Genomic DNA, 16,601 nt, shown 5'->3' with positions numbered 1-16,601 from the left:
GGAAGAGAGGTAGAGAAGGGAGGGTTAGAGAGCTGTATGGGGGGGGGGGGATCAGGAAGGTTGGGGGTTGAGGGGGGACCCATCACTGCAAAATAAATATATTTAAAAAAAAAGAAATTGCCTTTTATTTTAGTACTGGCAGACTTTCTGCCGGTACTTAAGATGGCAATGACAGTTGTGAGGTGGGGAAAGGAAAATAGCAGTTTGAGGGGGGTCAGGAAGGGCTCAGGGGGTGGGATGTGTCAGGTGGGAGGCTGATCTCTAAACTAAAGCTAAAATTAACCCTACAAGCTACCTAATTAATTAATTAATACAAGTGTTGTGCACAGGGGCATTTAGTAGTCTTCTAATTACCAAAAAGCAATGCCAAAGCCATATATGTCTGCTATTTCTAAACAAAGGGGACCCCAGAGAAGCATTTACAACCATTTGTGCCATGATTGCACAAGCTGTTTGTAAATAATTTCAGTGAGAAACCTAAAATTGTGAAAAAGTTAACAATATTTTTTTATTTGCTCGCATTTGGCGGTGAAATGGTGGCATGAAATATACCAAAATGGGTCAATGGGCCTAGATCAATACTTTGGGTTATCTACTACACTAAAGCTAAAATTAACCCTACAAGCTCCCTAATTAACCCCTTCACTGCTGGGCATAATACACGTGTGGTGCGCAGCGGCATTTAGCGGCCTTTTAATTACCAAAAAGCCAACGACAAAGCCATATATGTCTGCTATTTCTGAACAAAGGGGATCCCAGAGAAGCACTTACAACCATTTGTGCCATAATTGCACAAGCTGTTTGTAAATAATTTCAGTGAGAAACCTAAAATTGTGAAAAAGTTAACAATATTTTTTTTATTTGATCGCATTTGGCGGTGAAATGGTGGCATGAAATATACTAAATTGGGCGTAGATTAATGGGCCTAGACCAATACTGGGTTGTCTACTAAATTTTTTTTATATACATGTGAAGGGTTATTGTAACTATCGATAATTTCTAGAAAAAAAAAATGGTTTGGAAATAGCAAAGTGCTACTTGTATTTATTGCCCTATAACTTGCAAAAAAAAGCAAAGAGCATGTAAACATTGGGTATTTCTAAACGCAGGACAAAATTTAGAAACTATTTAGCATGGGTGTTTTTTGGTGGCTGTAGATGTGTAACAGATTTTCGGGGTCAAAGTTAGAAAAAGTGTGTTTTTTTTTACATTTTTTCATCATATTTTATATATGTTTTTATAATAAATTATACGATATGATGAAAATAATGGTATCTTTAGAAAGTTCATTTAATGGTGAGAAAAATGGTATATAATATGTGTGGGTACAGTAAATGAGTAAGAGGAAGATTAAAGCTAAGGGAAGGAAATATAAAAATGGCCTTGTCCTTAAGTGGTTAAAAGCTTTAACCAATGGGCTAACAAAACAGAAGTAGCCTTCTGACCCTTTCTGGATCCAGAAAAATTAACAATTAAAGGAACACAATCAAAATTAAACTTTCATTATTCAGATAGAGCATGCCATTTTAAACAACTTTCCAATTTACTTCCATTAACTAAATATTTAAACTTTTTGAGTCACCAGCTCCTACTGAGCATGTGCAAGAATAAGTGTGTAAGCATTTGTGAATGGCTGATGGCTGTCACATGGAACGTGTATGCATTTAGGATTGGCTTATGACTGTCACATGGTACAGGGGGAGTGGAAATAGACAACTTTTAAAATTGTCAGAAAAAAAATCTACTACTCATTTGAAGTTCAGACTACTATTGCATTGTCTTGTTATCTTGCATTTGTTGATTATGCAAATTTACTGTGTTGACTGGTCCTTTAAGCAAGAGGACTGTCTAAAATCCTTAGTAGCCTGTAAATACAACGTCAAAGCTCTGATCACATCCAAATTATGTAGAAGCCTCTCCTTAGAATTCTTTGGATTAGGACAAAAAAGAAGGAACAACAATCTCACATTTGATATTATAAGGAGAAAGCACCTTAGACAAATAGTTAAACTTACTGTAGTTCTCAAAACTGTCTTATACTGATGAGAAATAAGATAAGGAGACTCACAACAAAGAGCAGACAATTTAGAAACTCTTCTTGCAGAAGAGATTGCCAAAAGAAACAAATCATTCTAGGACAAAAGCTGAATATCAAATTATGCATAGGTTCAAAAGAAAGGAGGAACCTGCAAAACATTTAAAACAAAATGAAGATTCCAAGGAGGAGAAATTAGTTTATTCACTGGCTTAAAAATCCTAATTAAGGCCTGGACAAAATTCTGTATATCTGGAAATTCAGCTATCTTCTTGTGAAACAAGACAGAAATAACTGAAATTTGTCCCTTTAAAGAACTTGCGGATACACCTTTATCCAAACCATCCTGAAGAAATTGGAGAGTTCTATGAATGTTAAAAGAGTGCCAGCTAAAACCATGTTCCATGCACTAGGAAATAAAAGCCTTCCAAACCTTGTGATAATTTTTTCTTGTCACTGGTTTACATGCCTAAATCAAAGTTTCAATGACAAAATCAGAACAAACTCTGTCTTAAAACTTAGCATTCAATCTACAAGCCATCATGCTTAGAGATTTTAGATCCTGATGAAAAAAATTACCTTGAGACAGAAGGTCGTGACACAGAGGAAGAGACCACAGTGGACAACTGGACATCTGCACCATTTCCGCAAACCAAGTTCTGCAAGGCCATACTGGAGCAATCAGGATTACTGATGATACCTCCTGCTTAATTCTGGCTATCACTCTTGGTAACAGAACAAGAGGATGAAAAATGTAGGGCAGATCAAAACAACCAAGAAGGTACTAGAGCATCCACAAACTTCGCCTGAGGAGATTATTGTTCAAAGGTGAAGCCATCACATCTATCTCTGGAAAAACCTAATGGTCCACAATGTGACTGAATACTTTCAAATGAAGAGACCATTCCCCTGGATGAATAGAGTGGCGACTGAGAAAATCTGCTTCCCAATTGATCACCACTGGAATATGTACTGCAGAAATTATACAATAATTTTCTCGGCCCAAGTCAGAATTCGGGACACCTCCGTCATTGCCAGGAAACTGTAAGTTCCCCCTTGATGATTGATGTAAGCCACTGCTGTGACATTGTCTGACTGGAATTGCAGATAAGTCTCTTCTTTCAGGAGAGATCTATACTGAAAAGCCCTGAAAATTGCAGCGTTCCAGAATATTTATCAGCAACCTGAACTCACAAGTTAACCAAACTCGCTATGCTCTCTGGAACCCCCAGACTGTACCCCAACCTGAGAGGCTTGCATCTGTTGAAATCAAGGTTCAATTTGGATTGACAAAGGATGCCCCCAGAAAAATGGATCAATGATTGATCCACCAAGACAGGGATTGTCTTGTCTTGGCAGCCAGAAGAATCTTCTAAGCCAACTGAGTGTAATCCCTGCACCACTGACAAAGCATACAAAGCTAAGGAGGCCTCATATAAAACAGAGCAAATGGGATAGCATCTGAGCCATTATCATCAGACCTAAAGCTTCCATACAAAGAGCTACAGAAGGAGAAGGAACTGCACAAGTTGCAAGTAATTACAACCTCCTCACTAACCTGATATGCACCCACACAACTGGACGTACCTTAAGCAGAAGATAACTACCTCCAGTTGATAGCCAATCCAGTGCTGTAAACAAGACAGCAAATGATCTCAATATGTGGAGTACAACATAGAACCATCAGGAGGTAGCTAAGGACCAGTCCCCCTACACCTGTGGCCAGCATGTGACTAACTTCCCATAGGGTGTAATTATGCCACTACACATACTCCAAAAGCTTCCCTCTGTCCCACAGTAGCTCTCTGAGGGGAAACTGGGCCTCAAAATCATTCTGAGGACCCCTCTCACAAAAGAACATCAGGAGCACCTCCATTCTTCAATTTCCTCCTGCGAAAGCAAAAACAAGACTAGTTTCTAGTAGGGTTGGAGAGGTTTTAAGGGCTCTTGGATTTTTGGGAATTTTTATCTCGCCCTAGTAGCCACGAGTATAATTCCCAGGAGTAATGGATTGTAGACTTTGACCACCTGTATGAAAGAAATGTTGCATTGTTTAATGATAAAAGACATTTTAACTTACTATCTTACCTCTAACTCTGTAATACAAGATATTTTCATTGTTAGAAGTATGAAGTCTCGCTCATAGTACAATAGCAGAGCATCACAGTCACTGTCTCGCCATGTGGAAATATATTTTCCCAAAGGAGCTTGAGAGAAAATGCTTACAAATTTCATTTCTGGACCTAAAAAACATTAGAAGACTTTGTAAAGATAGCTAGTAACTTACCATTTTACTTCTAAATTAGATATAGCATAAAAGGGACTGTAAAATACAAATTAAACTTTCGTGATTTAGATATGACATATAATTTTAAACAACTTTCTAAATTTACTTTTATCATCAAATTTTCTTTTTTCTCTTGTTATTTTTTGTTAAAGGTTAAACCTAGGTAGGCTCATAGGCTGATTTCTAAAACTCTGCAGTCCAGCTCTTAACTCCCTGTCTGGCTGTGAAAAGCTAATAACATGTATTGTTTTTCATGTGAGCCATATAGATAACCTTGTTTTCGTTCTAGTGGAGTTATTCAAGAGTCAGCACTAGTTGCCTGAAATGTAAGTCAGTCAAAATATATGAGATAAAGAGGCCGTCTGCAGAGGCTTAGATACAGGTAATCATAAAGGTAAAACGTATATTAATATAACAGTGTTGGTTATGCAAAACTGGGGAATGGTAAATAAAGGGATTATCTAACTTTTTAAACAATAACAATGCATTTTTGGTGTTGACTGTCTCTTTAAAATAAAGCTAAAGCACTTAAAGTGGATCTGTAAAAAGCAGACTAGAAAATATCACATGAATATCTCTCTTTAAGAAAAGGAAGTTTATTTTACCTCAACATTTTTTCAATAGCCACATTTGATTGTAAAGAGAGTTTTAGCATCCAATCAGGATGGTAGTCCCAGGACGTGGCAAGGGAGTGTGCATTTGGCAAGTGCAGGCACAGTCACTTTATTGCCTTACTTAGTTCAAGGAAGTTTACTATCAGCTAAATTACGAGTTTTGCGCTATACCTGGTGTGTAAATAAAATGAGCGGTATCGCTTTTTCCATAACGCAGCCATTACGAGTTACTGAAAAACCTCCTTGTGCTATGCGGTATGGTGCGATAAGCTCCATACCGCACAAAAGTCAAGGGCTGACTTTACATGCTCGTGCACACTTTCTCCCATAGACATCAATGGGAAGAAAGTGTTAGTTTTTTTTCTAACGCCTGCGATCGTGGAGCGGCAAATCGCCGTAACGCAACCCCATTGATGTCTATGGGGGAAAGAAAGTTATGTTTAAACTTAACACCCTAACATAAACCCCTAGTCTAACCACCCCTAATCCGCTGCCCAGGACATTGCGTACACTAAATAAAATTATTAACCCCTAATCCGCCTCCCCAACACTAAATAAAGTGATTAACGCCTATACCACCCCTGCATCACTAACACCTAAATAAACCTATTAACCTCTAATCTGCTGCTCCCCGACATCGCCGACACTAAATAAAATGATTAACCCCTAAACCGCCGGCCTCACACATTGAAAAAAGTTACAATATAACTATCTTAAAATAAATAAAAACTTACCAGTGAAATAAAAAAATAAAAAAGTTTAAACTATAAATTGACCTAATATAACTATTCTAATAAAATTAAAAAAACTACAAATTAAAAAACCTAAATTACAAATTTAAATAAACCTAATACAAAAAAAATTACAAAATCTAAGATTAGAAAAAATAATAAACTAAATTATCAAAAATAAAAAACTAATCTAATAGCCCTATAAAAATAAAAAAGCCCCCCAAAATAAAAAAAACCCTAACCTAACAATAAACTACCAATAGCCCTTAAAAGGGCCATTTGTAGGGCATTGCCCTAAGTTAAACAGCTCTTTTACATTAAAAAATTACAAAGTCCCCCCTAAAAGTAAAACCGCCCCACCCAACCAACCCCCTAAAATATTGGGTGGGGGGTTACTAAATTCAATATCAGCCAATAGGATTTCAGTAGCTCTCATTCTATTGGCTGATATGAAAATGTCCGCCAATAGGAATGCAAGGCACGCCATTTTTAAACGGGTACATTGCATTCAAACTTCAGTGTAAGGCGGTGATCGTATGAAGAGGACACTGCGCTGAATGTCATCGCCGGTCCTGGACAGCTTCGCGCCACCGGGTTGAAGATAGAAGATGGTCCTGCAATGGAGGAAGATGTTGCCTCCTGTATGAAGACTTCTCGCCTGGATGAGACTGGATGACCGGACTTCAGAAACTGTGAGTAGATATTCTGGGGTTAGTGTTAGGTTTTGTTTTTTCATTTTTTGGGGCGTTGTTTTTTTAGATTAGGGCTTTGGGCAGTGTAAAAGAGTTGAATTCCCTTTTAAGGACAGTAAAAGAGCTGAATACCCTGTTAAGGGCAATGCCCATAGGGGCAATGGGTATTTTAGGATTTTTTTTTAGACTTATTTTTTTTTATTTTGGTTGGTTTTATTTATTTTTATTGGGCTGTTTAACTTAGGGCAATGCCCTACAAAAGGCCCTTTTAAGGGCTATTGGTAGTTTATTGTTAGGTTAGTTTTTTTTATTTTTATAGGGCTATTAGATTAGGTGTAATTGTTTTTATTTATGATCATTTTGTTTATTATTTTTTGTAATATTAGATTTTTTATAGTATTAGGTTTATTTAAATTTTTCTTTTAGGTTTTTTTAATTGGTAGTTTTTTTTTTATTTGATTAAAAATAGTTATGTTAGATTAATTTATAGTTTAAACTTATTATTTTTTATTTCACAGGTAAGTTTTTATTTACTTTAAGATAGTTATATTGCAACTTTAAATTTAAAGTTAGGGGGTGATAGTTTTAGGGCTTAATAGTTTAAGTTTGCAATGTGGGGGGCCGGCGGTTTAGGGGTTAATAGGTTTAGTTTATAAGCTGCTATGTGGGGGCTGGCAGATTAGGGGTTAATACTTTATTATAGTGTTGGCAATGTGGGGGGGGGGGGGTTTAGAGGTTAATAGATTTATATAGTGTTGGCGATGTGGGGGGCCGGCCGTTTAGGGATTAATAGGTTTATATAGTGTTGGCGATGTAGGTGGGCAGCAGAGTAGGGGTTAATAGGTTTAATATAGTATTTGCAATGCAGGAGGGTGGCGGTTTAGAAGTTAATTGGTAGTTTATGAGTGTTATGAGTTTTGTGAAACATTTTTGTTTCACAAAATCCATAACTACTGGTCTCAAATTGTGAAATGGCTCGTGTCGGTATAGGCTGTAATGCAAGCATTTTTTGAGTGCGGAAAGGACGTTGCGTTACAGGCTAAGATGCTTGTGGTATAGCTATACCGCCGCGACACGTATTATGCGTTAACGGCCATACCCCGCGCAATGGCCACATTTTCAGCAGTATAGCCGTACCGCAAAACTCGTAATTTAGCTGTTTGAAAGCTCTTGAGATTATGATGAAATCTCACACAGTAATGCAAAGTGTGACTTTAGCACTGATGATAGTGATTACCTGTTTTTTTTTTGGTGTTTGTTTTGTACCATGTAGCTGAAGGATCACTGCACTCTTACTCAGACGAGATGAAAAATTTTGAGGTAAAATATCTTTCTTTTTTACATGATGTTCATGTGATATTTTCTTATATGCTGCATCATTTTCAAATTATTTAGTATTTGGCTAACATGTCCTTTTAAACTGCTTATTTAGTTTAATTTACAAATGTATTTCGAGTCAGTTAAAACAGCATCCTAGTAAAAATATAATCTAACTCTGAATCTTACCTTCCGCACTATCAATACACTGTGCTTGAGCCCAAATTTCTTCCAGATAGTCTTTAATTCGCCAGCTGAAAGGAATACTATTTCTCTGACAAATGGACAAGTTCATGTAGTTCTTCACTAACATTGTATCAGTACGGGAACTGAAAAAAATATGACAGAAAATAAAATGAATCTATTTGAATTTATCATAAGAGTGAACTTTCAGTTCGAAAGTAGATAATGTTCAGGAATTTTTAAATATTCCATAAAGAAATAATATACAACTTAAAATGCTTAGCTTTCATTTAAAGATTAATTATATAATAAATTAAAACTGCATTCCAAGCTCAAATGAGGTTCAATTTTAGAAATATGTACTGTGATAATATCATATCGTGTAAAATTATAGATGTTTCATGTGTAAAGCATTATATGGGAGCCTTGGAGTCCCACTCTCTTCCCGGCATGCCCATCAGATTGGCAGTACTGACCACCATCTTAGAATAAAAAAAAAACTAATATTCAGGGAGAAAGAAAAATAGAGAAATATAACTCAAATTGTACTTCACTGTAAATATGTTCATCCCATTAACATTTATATATTTAAAAACATGATAAATGCTTAAAAAAAAAAACAACTAATTAAAAATAAATCATATTGGACATAGTAACACATAATAAATAACATCTTTGACATTATGGATATTAGAATTATGTTTCAGATAACTATTCCATATTTCTGACATATAAACAAAGCTTACTATTTCATAATTGTTAATAAAGTAATATTCTTCCAGTTCTATAAACTCCCTTACTCTATTTACCTACATATCCATTTATTACATAGTTGATTTAATTATTCTCTCTGATAGGGTATAATTTATCTTGGACAAAATGATCACATCCAGATCTATTTTCCAACTCAACATACATGAGGGCAGGAACCCCAGGTTTTTTGGAGTAAGGTCTTATAAATGTGACAAAAGATGGCACATTGGGAGTGTGGTTATTCCGAGTTTTTTTTTAAATTTGTATGTTCTCTAGCTGTATTGCAATTGACTTGTGGTGAGACTTATAGCTATGCACCTGTCAATATGTAAACCAGTTCTGAAATCCAATAAAACCTTCAGTTAAATCTATGTGGGTAGGGAGATCACGTTATAGGATGTGGGTATTTTATTTAACACATCCATTCCTAGAGAGAATGGTGATGGAAGATGTTAGTTGGGATGTTTAAGAAGAAATATGTGGAAGATGTGTAAAATGAGATCCCAAAAATAAAAGGTTTAAATTATTGGTGGGTTTTGGATTTAAGAGGTGACGTTTCCATCTCTTAGTCAATAGCCGTGCGGGCTGATTGGTATTATGCTGTAGACACGCATGGCTATTGGCTAAAAAACTTCACCTTATTAAAAAATATGCAGTGTCGTGGGCCGCCAGAGCCAGAAGGCTTAGCAGGGAAGCCGTTGCAAAATAAAGGAACCTTTTCATCTGTTGTTTTTTTTTTAACTGATGCATAAGGGTGGCCTTTAATTTTAGTGATGGTAAATCCTAGAATTTTTGAAACACTAGGATTTACCATCACTTTGACAGAATCCACTTTACATTAAAAATATTATTAAATGGAACATCGTACTTTAGGCAGTACCAATGGATCAGCAACTAGAGTTTTGTCATATTTCCATATATAGTTTCTGTGAGGAATATTCAGCCAAGCGTTAGAAAGTTATGGCGGTATGGCGAATAAAGGCCATCCCAGAGACACCTATAATCTATTCTGGAATAGTGATTGTGGTGAAAAGTGTAAAAGGTAAAGTCTTTGAACGTAGGAAGAAATCTTCTCTATGTATTATGCACTGCCAGTCTTGCAAGGTTAGATCTGAGGTATCTAACAAAGGTTTTAAAGCCATATTAACCCCCACCCCCCCAGTGACAAGAATACCTTTTTGAAGTTTCAAGAGAATATTTTAGTCTAAGAAATTGTTGTTGCTGTGTGTTAGAAGCTTACAGACCAGGGTATATGATTTTAAAGAGCACATGATTTTTTAAAGAAGATGGAAGTTCAGAGGAAAGTGTGTCATCTTACATTGTTGTTGGTGCCGTGATTTTTAAGTTATGTCCAGCTGAGAGGGAATCAAGGTCATTAAGAGCCTTGTATATTAAATTCTTTCCATCTCTTTTCACCATCATGCTAAATGGGAATCCTCATCTAAACCTAATTTTGTTATCTTGCAAAACCTTGGTAATAAACTTTACTGCCCTCCTCTATAGAACGGTTTGATGATGAAGATCTAAAATAATTTGAAGGCAATCTACTTGGTAGGAGAATGGTGAATAAGAGCAAGCAGCTTGCCAAATTTCCTCTATCTAAATAAATTAATATAACAGATGCAGATAGTGTACGGCCACTGTATTGTGATAAGGCTGCATATTTCTGTAAACAAAAAGAAGATCTTCACAATCCTTCAGACTATGAGGAAAACTCACAAAATTGCAGGCTTATGGGACCTGGTAAGCTTAAGACACCACTGAAGATGCATGAACAGTTTTTATGTAAACAATCTCCAGAGATAGTTTCAATACTGCAGTATACAGATCATCTGTACATCAGCACATTTGTTTAAACTGAAATGGCACTTTCATTCAAATAGCATAAAACAAGGGAAATATTCTGTACAAGGAAATATATAAATAAATGCAAAGATGAGTCATGAATCTTCACAATAAAGAATGTTATAAACTATCATAATTATGCAGGGTGCGCTATCAAAGTTCAGAAAAAGATGCATGTCTCTTTAAAGGAGGTATATATAATAAAGAATTGTTAAAGGGATAGGAAAATCAAAATTAAACTTGCAAAATACATATAGAGCATGTAATTTAAAGACATTTTTAAATTAACTTCTTTTTTCAAATGTGCTTTATTCTCTTAGTATCTCTTGTTGAAAAAGAATATGCATGTATCCTACACTAGTGGAAGCTAGCTGCTGATTGGTGCCTGCAAACATTTGTCTCTTGTGATTGGCTAATTAGATGTGTTCAGTTAGCTGCCAGTAGTGCAATGTTGTTCTATCAGTAAAGGATAAGCAAATTTGATAATAGAAGTAAATTTGCAAGTTGTTTAAAATTGTATGTTCTATCCAAATCATAAAAAAAAAATATTGGGGTTTTATGTCGCTTTAAGGCTGTTCATATTCACTGTTAGACAGAACGTGTGGATAGCATTTGCATAACATAAAAAAAGAGTATATAAAACAATTTGGACTGTATTAAACCGTTCATAAATGTAGTTTAAATCCAATGCTGGTAAACAAGAGTTGCCCACGTTAGCAAGTGAGCTGCAGTAAATTGTCTGGGAATATATCACAGGGAGGCAGTACAAAAGAAAGATGTCGTCATCACATCAAAACAGCTACTTTTTAAAGATAGGATTTACCAGATAGCAAGTAAGGCTTCCGTGGATCTTTCAGCTCAAGTGCTCCCCATTCCATTTAGCAGCACACTACCATCACCTTTTAAGTGGGGTGAGGGAATTTCTGCTGCAGAGCGCTACTCTGCATGGCATCGCCCTGTCCCCCTTCTTTTAAAGGGATGTTAAACAGTTTGTTTCACTGTTATAATAGAAAACAATGTTTTGCTTACCTGATAAGTTCTTTGTTTTTACCAAAGGAGCACTGTTTAATATCTAATATGCAATTTTAACCCTCTTCTAGGGCCTGATATTCAAAAGCTCTCTGCTCAGGCCAGATGATCTAAGACATCTTGTCAGCATGGAGAGGTCCCTCAAAAAAATGTTACAAACACAAATTTTAATTTTACAATTATTTCTCTCACTATGCAGGGTTCTTGGTTTGAAGGAATAACACCGACATTTCAATATAAGGTCTAAAAAAAGATTTTGCATGATTTCTCTCCATGCCGGCGAGCTTTTGAATATCAGGCGCTTAGTATTATACGCTACCAATGTACTGCACTGTCTGTAATGTAGTGCAATACATACTAACATTTATTTTTAAAAAACATGGAAAGAAAGAAAACACAATCATAAAGAAAAATTAAAGATGGCACAAATTCACAAATTCGCCATGGAAGACAGCATACCTGCTATTTTTGAGGATATAAGATATATTTAGAAGTTTTTCATCACTGAAGATAAACATCCAAAGAGCTTTCACAATGTCACTTGAATCTGAGTCCACTAGAATTTCCAGGTTTGCATCAGTGTCCACAATGGAAAGAAGATGAGCCAAAAATGGGGTAATAACTACTTGAATATGTCTCCATAAAGTGTGCCTGCGCATAAAACAAATCACTTTAATGATAGGACATGCGCATAACCATGTTTATACAATCAATAAAATAAAAACAATTATATAAATGTCTGAACTAATAAATAGTAACTTTTTTGACAAATTACAAGAGTTAAAATGGATTAAAACGCATTTTTGCAGATGAAAAACATTTATGAGCACTAATTTATTGCTTTTTTTTTTTCTTTATGAGATTAATATTTTAGTTCTTTAACTTAGTGTTTTTTTTTTAATTAATATGAAGTTATTTGGTTTAACCATGTTAAAGGGACATGAAACCCAAAAAAATGTATTTTGTGATTCAAATAGAGTCTAATTTACTTCTATTATCTAATTTGTTTCATTCTCTTGGTATCATTTGTTGAAGGAGCCACAATGCACTACTGGTTTTTAACTGAACACATGGGTGAGCCAATGCAATTAGTATATATATATATATATGCAGCCACCAATCAGCAGCTAGAACTTAGGTTCCTTGCTGCTTCTGAGCTTGCCAAGATAAACCTTTCAGCATAGGATAACAAGAGAAGAAAGCAAATTAATGAATAAAAGTAAATTGAATTCTCTATCTGAATCATGAAAGAAAGTTTTTGGGTTTCATGTCCCTTTAAGTTTGGGGCATCTTACAGCGTGGGTTTATTATTTTACAATTTTGTAGACCATTATATTCTCTATTAATTAATTATTATTTTTTATAATATATTTTTTACATTTTGTAGCATTACAAAAACGAATAGTAGAAACTGGCCAAAAAACAAATATACAAAAAAAGCAAAATCAAAAAAGGAGCACTTCATTTTATTTTCATATTTTGAAATGCCTAATTCATTGTTAAATATCGCTCAGTATAAGCAAACTAGAGAGATTTTGTATAATCAAAGAAATATAACCTTGTTTTAGAACAACATATTTATATTACTACCTTGTCACAGTATTTGCTCACCTGAAGGTACCAGCTTCCTGCAAGGCATCTGGATTTGAGGCTTCGCGCACAACCCACTCTTTAGCATTATATAGGTTCTCCTCTTGATTTTTCAGCATGCCATATAGGCGAGCCTTTAACATTTTTAGGAATGAAGCTGGAAGAGACAAAAATACTAAATTAGCATGTCATGTAAAGGGTCAGTGACTTTGTAAAATATACAGATTAACAGTTAATTTATATATATCCTCTTTGATATAAAAATGTCTTGACATCTGTAATGATACAGTTCTCTCTATCAATGAACCTGAAATGGGTGACACAACCCCCTTACTGATTTAATATACACTTCACAGACAGTGTGCCCCAAAACTACAAAGAGAACATTTGTTCCCCAACTATAAGAGGTCACTTCAAAAGGGTCTTTGTTCTAGGATCTTCACAGATGAATATCTCTAACTTAAATTGCCCTGATAAATGTCATAATGGTTAACGAACCACAAAGTCTGAAGTGGGGGAAAGATTTCAGGATGGAAAGCAAATTTAAATATTTTGCATGCAAGAGTTAATTACTCCATGCTGAGTTTCAATATACAAAGCCCAGACCTACATCTATATTGAAGGTATGGGAGAGTTTGAAGATTTAAAGTTTAAACAAATCATCTATATAGTTTTCATATAAGTGAATATACTAAATACTAATAAATATATATGTGGGTTTTGTTATATAAATCTAATATATATATCTAATGCCTAGCTAATATCTAATGCCTGTTGTATCTAATGCCTAGCACAACTGTGTCCGATATATATATATATATATATATATATATATATATATATATATATATATATATATATATAACTGCATTGCTATATTTAAAAATGTTTGACCAACAACATTTTTTTTTGGTTTCAGAAATCTGATGTACCAATGAGGTTTTGAAATGAATACTTACCTATATAATTTGTGCCATGAATTGTATCATAATTATGTTGTCACACATTCAAAACAACATTAAGAAATGTGAAATGATAAAATAAGATATCTATATTATATAAACCAATAATAATAATGCTTTTATATATATATATATATATATATATATATATATATATATATATATATATATATATATATATATATATATATATATATATATATATATATATATATATATGTCATGATTTAATTACTACAGAATTCTACTCACATGAGATGATATAAAATAAAGATGACTGGAAAATGTAACAAAATCAAAATATACTATAAATACTGATGAAAGGATACTATTTAAATTTCATGAAGTACTTAATATAATACTGAAAGTATTACATTTACTACCAAGTCCCCTAATAGAAATATGACTTTTAAGTACATGTCTTAAAGGGACATAAAACAAGTTGGGATAGAGACAAAATATAATAATATGTACTTTAATTACTTTACCTGCAAATTTTTACTTCAGTGCCTTGATAAATATGCCCCAATGTGTTCATCGAGAAATACTGGTCAGAATTTAGGAAATATTTTAAAGTGTTATTGAATATTAAAAGGACACTGAACCCAATTTCTTTCTTTCGTGATTTAGATAGAGCATGCAACTTTCTAATTTACTCCTATTATCAAACTATCTTCATTTTCTTGGTATCTTTATTTGACAAGCAAGAATGTAAGTTTAGATGCCCACCAATAAACAAGTGCTGTCCAGTGTTTTGAACCAACAATTGCCTGGCTCCTTAGCTTAGATGCCTTCTTTTTCAAATAAAGATAGCAAGAGAACAAAGAAAAATTAATAATAGGAGTAAATTAAAAAGTTGCTTAAAATTGCATGCAAAAGAAAAATTTTGGGTTTAGTGTCTCTTTAATATCAATAATTGGCAATTATTATTATCAATTATTAATAGTCATAGTCAAAACATACTAAAACGCTTGGAGGACACTCCTGAGATGTACTAATATTATTGGAATACACTGCAGAGATATTCTAATAGACAAAATGATATAATATTACTGGAGGTTACTAATGAAATCAATATAAATAAATAATAAATAATATTGTAACTTAAACATTAAGATTAAATATACTAATAAGTAATTGCTGCAAATGTTTTTAAACTTTTTTTTTCTTATAAAATTACGTTTATTTCCTTTAAAGGGACATTTAACACTAAATGAATGCAATATGAATGCAAAGATTTAGCCTGAGAACAATATGCAGAAATATTTTTTTAAATTTAAACATTTTTTTTAATGCCTATAAAGCAATGTGCACTGCCAAGTTGTTAACTAGATTTCAATCTCTGCTAAGGCCAGTCACGGACAGCTACAAACGGGATATCAGTAAATATGTGCACAGCAAAAAAAAACAATGTTTCAGTCAAATAATTAGTCACAAGCATATTTTGTTTTGTCAAATATTCTATTAAGGAGGTCATTCAGAATAGGTTTCTCAATGAAAGTCCATTTGTCTACATTTTCCCATGGGAAATGTCTTCAAAGCAGATATGTAGCAGCTAGACAACAGCTTAAAATTAAAGGGACATGACACCCAATTTTTTCCTTTCATGATTTAGATACAGAATACAAATGTAAACAACGTTCCAATTTACTTCTATTATCTATTTTGCTTCCTACTCTTAGTATTTTTAGTTGAAGAAATATGAGTGAGCCGATAACATGAGGCATAAATGTGCAGCCACCAGTCAGCAGCTCCTGAGCCAATCTAGATATGCTTTTCAACAAAGGATACCAAGAGTATGAAACAAATTAGATAATAGAAATAAATTGGAAAGTTGTTTAAAGTGAAAGTCAATCCTAGCGTTTGAGAAATAGCTCCTTTATTTGTTTTGAGCATTCCCCTCCCTGAGCTGCTCAGGGAACCCACAGCAGAACGCTGTTTTGCTTGAGAGGTGACGTTTTCACCTCTTAGCCAATAGCTGTGCGTGAAATCCGGCTTGGCGCCTTGTGGCGCCAGAGTTCCTGCATGCTATTTGCTAAGAGGTGGAAACGTCACCTCTCAGCAAAAACTGCGTTCTGCAGTGGGCTGCCTGAGCAGCTCAGTGCAGCGAACGCTTGAAACAAATAAAGTCCCCTATATTTGTTCCAATGGTCAATCCTAGCTTATCACAAACGCTAAGATTGACTTTCTCTGAATCACTGGGGGAGGTTGCATATCCCTTTAAATAAAAATAAAGTAGTAAACGTAGTAGTTAGTGCTACAAGCTAGCAGAAGCACAATATATACATATCATGTGTAAATACAGTTGTATGCAAAAGTGTAGGCACCCCTGACAATTTCCATGATTTTCATTTATAAATATATGGTTGTTTGGATCAGCAATTTCCTTTTGATCTCTCAAATAACTGAAGGACACAGTAATATTTCAGTAGTGAAGTGTGGTTTATTGGATTAACAGAAAATGTGCAATATGCATCAAAACAAAATTAGCCAGGTGCATAAATTTGGGCACCCCAACAGAAATATTGCCTCAATATTTAGTAGAGACTCTTTTAGCAGAAAT

The 16,601-nt window shown here is 34.4% G+C and overlaps 1 protein-coding gene across 1 annotated transcript in view; it reads right to left on the bottom strand.

The window, feature by feature from the left end:
* Positions 1-16,601, bottom strand: part of RNF213 (ring finger protein 213) — an 881,087-nt gene that overhangs the window by 144,315 nt on the left and 720,171 nt on the right. The window contains exons 32-35 of the mRNA XM_053706514.1: positions 13,098-13,233; positions 11,946-12,137; positions 7,866-8,005; positions 4,124-4,278 (exon numbers count right to left, since the gene is read on the bottom strand). Of these exons, the coding sequence (XP_053562489.1) occupies positions 4,124-4,278; positions 7,866-8,005; positions 11,946-12,137; positions 13,098-13,233 (623 nt within the window). The remainder of the gene's footprint in view (positions 1-4,123; positions 4,279-7,865; positions 8,006-11,945; positions 12,138-13,097; positions 13,234-16,601) is intronic.

The sequence above is a fragment of the Bombina bombina genome, chromosome 1 (genome assembly GCF_027579735.1).
Source record: "Bombina bombina isolate aBomBom1 chromosome 1, aBomBom1.pri, whole genome shotgun sequence".
Classification (NCBI taxonomy): Eukaryota; Metazoa; Chordata; class Amphibia; order Anura; family Bombinatoridae; genus Bombina; species Bombina bombina.
This window is presented reverse-complemented; position numbering and strand designations above follow the sequence as displayed.